At 30.5% G+C, this 10,377-nt stretch overlaps 2 protein-coding genes across 4 annotated transcripts; one reads left to right on the forward strand and one right to left on the reverse strand.

The window, feature by feature from the left end:
* Positions 1–526: 526 nt before the first annotated feature.
* LOC145181887 (uncharacterized) lies at positions 527–9,753 on the reverse strand. 3 transcript variants are annotated; one of them, XM_090071595.1, is made up of 12 exons: positions 9,385–9,752; positions 8,428–9,211; positions 7,880–8,166; positions 7,342–7,638; positions 7,044–7,202; positions 2,544–2,868; positions 2,311–2,457; positions 2,068–2,198; positions 1,886–1,969; positions 1,589–1,625; positions 1,352–1,509; positions 527–1,060 (listed from the first exon to the last, which is right to left on the reverse strand). In XM_090071595.1, the coding sequence occupies exons 1-12, from the start codon at positions 9,646–9,648 to the stop codon at positions 800–802; spliced, it is 2,934 nt and encodes a 977-aa protein (XP_089927721.1). In that variant the 5' UTR covers positions 9,649–9,752; the 3' UTR covers positions 527–799. The 3 variants fall into 3 exon arrangements, with proteins under 3 accessions (XP_089927721.1, XP_089927723.1, XP_089927722.1); XM_090071597.1 differs by having other exon boundaries at positions 7,342–7,556; positions 9,385–9,670; XM_090071596.1 differs by lacking the exon at positions 527–1,060 and adding an exon at positions 1,069–1,220 and having other exon boundaries at positions 9,385–9,753.
* On the forward strand, positions 4,758–6,564 carry LOC145186466 (uncharacterized). Its single transcript, XM_090071599.1, has one exon. The coding sequence runs from the start codon at positions 4,959–4,961 to the stop codon at positions 6,420–6,422; it is 1,464 nt and encodes a 487-aa protein (XP_089927725.1). The 5' UTR covers positions 4,758–4,958; the 3' UTR covers positions 6,423–6,564.
* Positions 9,754–10,377: the final 624 nt, after the last annotated feature.

The following is a 10,377-nucleotide window of genomic DNA, read 5'->3' on the forward strand; positions in this document are numbered from 1 at the left end:
AGCATAAATTTACATTCGTTGTTAGGGGCTGTAACCATTTTGAAAGTTTACATTTTTCATGTAATTGCGCATGGGTATGGTATTATACCGTTGCTGAACGACCATGACGCGCATAAGATATGTTTTTAAAATAAAATCCAATGCGAAGTATTTAAATTCATCTTGCAAAATGCCAAACGTATCTAACTTGTATATATACAAAAATGTATGCACAAATAAGATACTTTGTTATGTTACTTTCAGATTACGTAAGTTGCTTTAAAAGTGCGATTAAAAATAAGTCGCTTTCAAAATACGATGTCTAGTTTTCCAGGATTTTTCAGAGATTGTTTTCTAGGTTTCTTGGATTTTTCAGAGAGAACTAATTAACTGATTCTAATTCTATTAACTTTTTTATACAAAATGCTTAAGTCTTTGAAGGATTTTGGTAAGGAAAATTAAGTCTAATTAAAGACTTAATTTTCCTTACCAAAAGCCATTGTTAAAAAAATAAAAAAAACAAGGTCTACATAAATTAAATAAAAAGTTTCAAAAAGTTTTCTTTTAAATCTAATTTTTTCAGGTTTTACACTTTTTGATTTTGAAAAAATTTATTTTGCTTTTTTCGATTTCTATTTCTTGATTTGCGGATTTTTGTATCGGATAAGCAAGTTTTCGCATCGAAGACAACAATCTACAATGTCCTTGTTCTCTCCGATATAAAAACTCGGTAATTCGGTAAAAATTCGGCAGCAGATTTTTAAGTTACTTAACGTAACTTCTAAGTAACTTAATTTCTAACTTAATGTAAACAAATTCGTCAAAGTGTTAAAGATTTCGTTTCATTTAAGAATATTTCGTTTATCATTTTGTGATCTTCGTTCATCATACTCAAGATTTGTTCACATTTCATCAAATACTTTGACTTAGTGGTTTTATTAGTGAATTGTTTAAGGCAATTTAATATAAGTAGCAGCAGATCTACAAGTATAAGTTCAAGATGGTTGATAACTACAACATCTAGGATTGTAATAGCGTAAACAAGCTGCTCAAAAAAATAAAGCGATAAGGAAACTGTAATCTAAACAGAAAAGAAAATAAAGCGATAAGGAAACTGTAATCTAAACAGAAAAGAAAATAAAGCGATAAGGAAACTGTAATCTAAACAGAAAAGAAAATAAAGCGATAAGGAAACTGTAATCTAAACAGAAAAGAAAATAAAGCGATAAGGAAACTGTAATCTAAACAGAAAAAAAAAAAAAAAAAAAAAAATCTAAAAAATTCTTTTTTTTTTAATATAGATTTTTTCTGTTCTGTCGGATTCAATCGAATTCCCATATAGATTTATGTTAATTTAGGAGTACTCGCATACCTGCGGATTTTTATTTTCTTTAGCAAAGATTCTAAACTGATGTAGGATTTTTACAAAAACTGAGATTGAAGCCGCATCGTGACTACTCTTGCTGATTACAATAGCAAACGTCTGAATAATCACAAGAAAAGAGAAACACGTATCGTGTGTTTGATGCTCTAGTAAAATAATAGATGACGTCTATAAAATAATCGACTAAAATATAAAATGATCAAGCAACGGAAGAAAAAAGCTCACCTAATTGAAGATCATTGCTTACGAAAGAAGAAATACCCTTAAAAAAAGCAAAAGTTTTTATAAGTATAAATAAGGAAAAATATGTTTAAACTTCTAGTGTGGAACTTCGATGTAAAAACCACAAAGTACTTATTATTGTTCTAAATAAAAAAGCGAAAAATTTGTTCAATTTTAAGAGCCCCACAAAACTTCGAAATTAAAATTGTACTGAAATTCGATCTCAAAAATCTTCACTGGAATCTTCACTCTCAAGTGAAAACAGAGACAATGACATAAGAAAAGTGTAAAAAAACTCACTTCGATTTTTTTTCTTTGCACAAGTTTTTTTAAACAGTTCACCACAAGGTTTGCCTTATGAACGGTTATGACTTTTTCAAAAGTCTAAAAGCAATAATAAATTTTAATAATAAATTTTAAAAAACTTCGCTCTTTAACAAAAATAAAAGCGAGCATTTGAAAAATGAACAAAAATAACAAACATTCACAACAGCCTCAATTATTAATTGGATTTCATCATCAATGGATATTTGTGGAATATTCTCCATAAACATTATTCCACACTCTTCACATGCGGTAAAAATCTCGATTAAGCCCTGCCACTTGCCCTCATCTGAAAATATAAAACATTACATTTTGATGCACCGTTTAACACCGGTGCAGACGACTATAGACAAAATATGAAAAGTTTCGCATTTACAGTTACAATAAAATAATTTCCCCACCTCGATCATACCATGCATTGGCTATAGTTTCATATTGTTGCTCATTTATCATGTTACAAAAATTGAGAACCGATTTAGGAACGTAAAATTGGCATTTGATATCAGCTTGTTTAAAAAGTTTAAAAAAATAGAAGGAATTGAACCAACCTAAAAATACACAAAAATATTTGATTTTTTAACTAGAAATCTCTGCTAATGTTTCAGGTAAAGTAATTAGTATCACACAAAATTACTTGCTGACTTTGCCAGGGCCACAAGTTGAGCGGTAACTTTATCCTCAACCTTTACAGAGTTTGATTCAAACTGACACAAAAGGAGATCAATTACTAATTTAAAGTTTTTATACACAAGCTCAATGAAGGATCTTTTTTCGATGAGATCTAAGAGCAGCTTGCAAACTTTTAAAATGTTATCAATGTGCCAAACATTTGTGAACATTAGCGATGCTTCAAGCAATTCCAAGGAAAAGTTTTGATTGTATAACGTTTCCTCACCACGAAGAGAAGGATAAACAAACCAACAAACTATCCATTCCAAAAGATGTATACTTCTTGAAGCCTTAAAATGCCAACAAATGAAAATTACAGAAATTCTAGATGCAATAATTAATATTCACAAAAAAAACGATTCCATTTGTTACTAATATGAATTATATTATAACATCTTTATTCTATAAAAATTTTATTAAAATTTAAACTGTCTGTTTTTCTATTATTAAAGACAATATTACATATAGTTTTTCTATTACTATAAACAATATTATATATAGTTTTTACCATACTTATTTTGTCTGAATATCTTATAACAAGAAAAGCAGTTGCATAGTTTAACCTATAAATTATCTATAATATATTACCCATCAAAAATCAATGGTCAGCAGGAAAAGAAACACTTATCCTGATTTCTATTAAAACTTTAATATGTTCTTTTTGCACTTTCAAAAGACAATCTAGAGTAGCAAAACAACTAAGATCTTTCAGCTGTTGGCGGTGATAGTTGGAAGTCAACTGTACAATCTTTACATTTAACAATAAATTTGCCCTTTTTTTTTTTGATTAAAAAGTTATTTTGAACATCAGAACAATTTTCTTCTTCACATCCGAGTTTTAAGAAGCCTGTTTTATCATGCAAGAAATTTCTGAGCCTAAATTTGATTATAGCTTCTCTTTTAAAGCTAACTTTAGATTAATAATTTGAACTAGTGTACACTAGGATGGAGTGCTTCTAGAAATGTATTAAACACATTAATTATGAGTTGTGCAGACAAGTATTCCCTCAAATTGCTCTGAATTTGCAATTGTTAAAAACGAAATTGAGAAAAATCACAATATTCAGCTCAAATCAAATATCAGGAAATATGTTTTTGGTTGAAATTCACTAAAGTTTTCCACCTGATTCCCATGTTTCCGTCAATAATTATCCAAGAATTTTCTTATTCAAGGCTCAAAAGTTTTGTTTAATGAACAAAACTTATTTAAATATTTCAAAATGCTGTAATTAAAATCATTTATGAGTGTAATCTACTACACTGTTGTAAAAAATGACCAAAAACTACTTTGAGCTGACCCGAGAAAACCGCTTTGACAGGGTGAAACTACAATGTTTCCTGACTCCAAAAATGTAAAATTTGAAATCTAACTATTTCGTCCAAGAAAATAATTTTGATTTTTAGTTTTTAGCACTTTGCACAATAGGGCAAAATGACAGCTTTTCAAATTTTGCATTTTTACACCATTCAAAAACTCTCCAAAATTAGCATTTATTATTCTAAAACATAACAGTCTATATAGCAAGTATAATTTGTATTTATTTTAACTCAGAAGATAAAATTTTACCTACAATTTCATGGTTGAACTATATTATAAACATTTTGTTGCATCAAAATTGTAAATAAGCTAAAAATTCCGGGAATAGGCAGTGAACATGTTTGTTTTAAGTTTTGCATCAAAATTGTAAACAAGCTAAAAATTCCGGGAATTGGCAGTGAACATGTTTATTTAAAGTGTTTCACTTATCAGTTGTGTGAGAAAAATTTCAAAATGCCAAATTTTTCAAAAAATCATGAAGATTGTCGGAAATCTGTCTGTGTCTTGTGTCTGAAGAAGTGCTCTCGAGAGTTGACACAGTTCCTTGTTGAAAAGATCCTCAAGTATTACCATACAAGTCTTGATTTGACTGATACCAGAGTGCCAAGAGGTATTTGTGACTCATGTCGAACAATTCTTCGGAGAAAAGATGAAGGAAAAGATGTTAACCTGCCACCTTTGTTTCCTTTCTCATCTATAAAGTTAGACCACCAACAAGAGATCAAGGTTGCAACTGTCTTATTTGTCAAGTTGGACATTTGAAGTTGAATGAGAAGAGCCCAGTGGACTATTCTAAACCTGTGGAAGATTGTACCCCTCAAAGATGTGGTGATTGTTTGAGTCTAGTTGGAAGAGGTCTGCCACATCAGTGCACTCCATTCACTTTTAGAGAGAATCTCAAGCAGCTAGCTACAGCTGATCCACTCGCTGCAGAGCAAATAGCTACTCAAGTCATCTCTACTAAACCTTCCACACCTGGTGGTACTGCCAAAATATCGCATCCTAAAGGCGGCCCACCACTTAGAGTTAAAACAGGTGATACTTTTATATATACATATAAAGATGGCAGGTTCAGAGGGAATACCTTTAATTTTAAAACTTAAAATTACAAAAAGTGTTAATATAATTTCATTTTTAGGAAGCTCAAGTCCAAGAGCTCTTTTTCCTGAACCCAGCATCAAAACTGAAGATCTTGTACAAGTTCAGCTAAACACAGGACTGTCCAACCTTGGCATGAAGAAATTGGCATCAACCATCAACAGAGTCAGTGACACCAAGATTGTGGAGACTAGTTTTCTAGCTAAGTTTGAAGCCATTGGCAAACAGTTGTCTGAGTTTTTTACTCAAACCAGCATCCAAGTTTTATCAGAGAGTAACTCCACTGACTTTGTGGTTGTGCATTGCAAGGATCTTGCCGAGCTTTTGAATGAAGTCCTGCTTTCTCGAAGAGCTTTCCAGAATCATATTGTCAAGTTGGGAATTGATGGAGGTGGAGGATTTCTGAAAGTTTCTCTTGGCATCATGGAGTTGGATTCTCACTGTGATTCAAGGTCACCACCACGGAAAAAACTTTTAACTCAGAGGACTGCCAAAGACAGTAGTGTAAAGCGTCAAATGCTTGTGGCTTTATCAGAAGGACTACCAGAAAACTTTGAAAATGTGAGGCAGATCTTGTCTTTAATCAAGTTAGGCAAAGTCAACTTTGTTGTCTCATGCGACATGAAACTTGCCAACATCCTTTGTGGCCTTCAGAGCCATGCAAGTACTCACCCTTGCTCTTGGTGCAACACAGAATCAAAGCATCTTTCTCAATCAGGATCTTTGAGGACACTAGGCTCACTTGTTGCCTGTTATCAAGAGTTTGCTAAGTCTGGTGGTGATATCAAAAAGGCAAGATCTCTTGGCAATGTAGTGCATGAGCCTTTGCTATCTGGTTCTGAAAACAAACTCATCTTGGAGCTCATACCACCAATGGAACTCCATCTTCTCCTTGGTGTGGTCAATCACATGTACAAAGCCATGACAGATGTTTGGCCCAATGTTGTCAAGTGGCCCTCAGCTCTCCACATTCAACAAGAACCATACCATGGTGGGCAGTTTGCAGGGAATGCCTGTCACAAGCTTCTCAGCAATCTTGACCTCCTTCAAAGAATTGCAGAGACTGAGTCTGCTTTTCAAGTCTTTGGAATCATTGATGCCCTTCGAAAGTTTAAGTCTGCGGTGACAGCATGTTTTGGTATGGTTCTGGAGGATGACTTTTCTGAAAAAATTGATCGCTTCAGAGACTCATATTTGGCAATCATGAACATCAGTGTGACTCCAAAAGTTCATGCTGTTTTCTTCCATGTGAAGCAATTCATTGAGATCAAAAGGGCTCCCTTGGGGATCTTTAGTGAGCAGGCAACAGAATCAATGCATCATAATTTCAGCTCACATTGGCAGAGATACAAAAGAGACCGCAATCATCCTGAGTATGCAAAGAGGCTTCTTTCATGTGTTGTGGACTACAACAGCAAGCATTTGTGAAGAATCAAATATTGAGAAGAATTTATTTTATGTACCATTTGCTCTTTATGTGTTTAGAATCAAGAGGTTGTTTTTGTGTTTTGGCTTAGAATAACTAAAAGAATCATTTAAGAAAGTGTTTATTATTTCCATCTTGTTAATGAAAAACTATATCAGTTGTGTCAGAATAAACTATTATTCAAGTGAATTTTAGACAGTTATGTTTTGGAGTAATAAATGCTTATTTTGAAGAGTTTTTGAATGCTGTAAAAATGCAAAATTTGAAAAGCTGTCATTTCGCCCTATTGTGCAAAGTACTAAAAACTAAAAATCGAAATTATTTTCTCAGACGAAATAGTTAGATTTCAAATTTTACATTTTTGGAGTCAGGAAACATTGTAGTTTCACCCTGTCAAAGCAGTTTTCTCGGGTCAGCTCAAAGTAGTTTTTGGTCATTTTTTACAACAGTGACTAATATTTAACATCCAATAAAAAATTTGATTTTTGTATTTTGGTTAATGACTTTTCAAATTTCACTTTCCAATCAGACTTCATTTTGTATTTGTAAATTCAAAGTTTTATTTAATTTTTGCACACTAGAAAAACAGTAAAAGAGCACTATAGAAAACTGTTAGAACTTACATTAACTAACCCAACTAGCAATTGATATACTATCTTTTCTGGATTGTATTTCTCACATAGCTTTACATATGAAATGTGACTAAAATGTAGCACCGCAGGTAAAGATGTAGCATCTGTTAAAACATAAAGCTCAAGTAAACCAGGTAGATTTTCAATTATCTAAGTATAATTAATAGAAGAATAATTAGTTCATTTTGTACGAAGTATGTTTAATTTCATTTACCATTACTGCCAAATTTTGTATAAAATAAAATAAACTTAGTAATTTCCAAAAAATGAGCCAAACAAAAACCCTTACTTTTAATAATACAGAGACTTTAAAATCATTTCTAAGACAACGGTTCACAACTCCTTCAAGTATTACAAAAGGTGACACAAGGCACAACTGTGCTATATTTCTAAACACTTGTATATTTGGTTCATCAGAGTCAGTTAATTTGTTAAGTACCTCATTCAAGCGCTTTTCAAACATGCTAGGAACGCCATCGTACTGTGGCCACAGCATGGATTTACCTGGGTTAAAGTAGTTAAGATTTTGTAACAATAATTTGTTGCAAGAAGCGATGGAAAGATTTTCAATACATTTTAATGAAAGCTAGAAAGGAAAAAGAAATTCATTTAGTATTTTGTCTAAAAATTCCAAATGAACTTCAACAACATTCTTTATCTGCTAACTTAAATCATTTAATAATATTAATAATAAATTGCAGTTCAAAATGCTTCTTTTAAAAAAGCAAAACATTATTATTAACATTTTAATTACACATTACAACTCTTAATCAACATTATCACATCAAAATAAAAATTTTTTGTAAAATTAAAAGATAAAATTTTACTTCTTGCAAGGATTTTGTTAAAACATCATATTTTCTGTTCACTATTCTATCATGAATAATATCCATATAACGATTTAACATGTTAACAGAACAAACACGAAGAGTATAGAACCATAAAGTTGACACCCAAACAGATGCATCTTCAGCACTAAGATACTCATATTGCAACAACCAAACTACAACCTCTTCATGGCCAAAATATAGCTGATTGACTCTACGTATTGCAACAGCAAACTTTTCTTGTTTGTCTTTTATACTTTGCCAACTCGATAACTTTGTTTTGTGAGCTTGAAGTTTATATTTAAATAAAATTAGCTTGAAAACCAAATTTTAAAAAAAACATAATAAACAACTGAAGCATCATAATTTCTGAACTTTGCATCAACTAAGGATTAATTGATGTTCAATTGATGCAGAATTAACTAAAAACTTTTTAAGTATAACACAATTAAGGAAAATTTTTAAGTATAACATTAAAACTTACTAATTAATTACAACTTTATGTAATTAATTGAAATGCAATTAATGAAAAAATACAATCAACTTACCATCTTCTATAAATGAATTCCTCAACTGTAATAAACCATCAATACTGGCATCAACACAAACATATTTGATCATTTCATTGTTAAACTTTATCAAACTCAGCATTTTAAAAAAATTTGTTGATGAATAAAGGAAAGATTCATAAAGACTGCTAGGGTTTTCAATGACTGATGAAACTTGTGTTATGTATCTTAATTTGACAAGAGTGTTTATAAAACATTTTTCAGATGTCTCATCAAAAACAATTGCTTTAGGCGATATCTCCAATGTCTTTGATATATTGCAAATTATCTTTAAAAGAATTTTTAGCAAACTTTCATTTTCAAACCCCTTTAAGTGAAGTTCATTTTTTTTGTCATTTAAATCTTCAAGTGAACTGCACAACTGCTTTAATTTCTTAATTTGTTCTCTCTCAGACAAATTCAATAAAGATACATTTGAAACAGGAGAATCATTGAATTTATTAAGATGCAAGGAAAAAAATGTTTTTTCAAAAGAAAAATCAAATTTCTCCAAAACCAAACAAAGCATCCATAAAAGATTTTTAATGGATTCACATTTAGTATCAGGAAAAAGATGCTCAAGGATTTCTTGTAAAATGTTGTAAGCAATTTGTAGCATTACTGGACGCCTGGGTAAGTTCATCAAATTGTTCATATAATGAGTAGAGACTTCTTTACAAAACTGACTTCTTAAATTTAAATTTTTATTAGGAAATGTTTTCAGTAATTTACAAAGTTCTTTAACAACTACATATTTTTGTTGCTCTGGTAACAGAAGAACAACCTAAATATTAAAAACAAGTAATAAACCAAACAAGATTCAAATCTTTAAATTTCTGTTTTATTCTTTTTTATATTCAGTATAAAATACTAATAAAGCAAAAAAAAACAAACAACAACAGCAACAACAAAACCCAAAACTTTAGCTTTAAGTATTAACCAAACACAAGAACCTACTTGGGAAAAAAGTTTTTCACAGCTTAACCTTTCGACAGCTTCCAATACACAAACTGATGAAAGACTGACATTGCTCAAGCAATTCCAGTCATTCTTTGTTCTTTTTACAACATCCCAACTTTCAACCAGAAAAAAAGCCACTCCTTGTAATGTCTCTTGATTAGGTATCTCACTGATTATTTCCTCACATATGACAATGCAATTCAATGGTAATTGTAAAAGAAGATTCTTCACACTGTAAGGGATTCTGTTGAAACATTCCATAACTTTACTAGTTTAACTTAATGAAGCAGTTAACTTTACAATTTTAAATATAAGACAACAAAAAACAGCAGTAAAATACTAAAAACAGATATAAATACAATAACACTAAGTAGAAGTTACTTGTAAAAGATATACTATGATGTAGATGTAAATAGATGTACTATAATGCAGATGTAGATAGTGTAATGCAATCTAGATGTATATAGATGTAATGTAGTATAGATTTAAATAGATGTTACCTAATGTAGATGTAAATAGAAGTTACCTAATGTAGATGTAAAAATAGATATACTGTAATGTAAATTGTAAATAGATTTATTGAATTCTTGTTTAACTATTTTATTTTAAATAATGCAACATTAGGGTAAATATATAAAAATAAAAAGATTTTTATACCCTATTGATTTTAATGACAATTTAATAAATCATTTAACAAATCAAGGACTTTCTACTCTTTGTTCTCAATGAAAAAAAAAAAGTGACTTTTTTTTACAAAAACATCCCTTCAATGAGAAAAACAATCCCTTTAATAAGAAAAAAATTATAAAATAATTTAAGCAGTAAAATCCTCTTTGTTGAAGAATGTTTTTTTTTTGTAAACAAACACACCTAAACTTCTTTTAAAGTCATAAAAATCTTTTGTTCACTATTTCACTAGTTTCAAGATTTAATCAACAAGTTTTCAATGCATTAAAATCCTCTTATGCTTTAAGTCTTTTTTTGACTAAC

Source organism: Hydra viridissima, unplaced genomic scaffold, assembly GCF_058129835.1.
Source record: "Hydra viridissima isolate aposymbiotic clone 2 unplaced genomic scaffold, HvirCarnegie_v1 scaffold_14, whole genome shotgun sequence".
NCBI classification, from domain to species: Eukaryota; Metazoa; Cnidaria; class Hydrozoa; order Anthoathecata; family Hydridae; genus Hydra; species Hydra viridissima.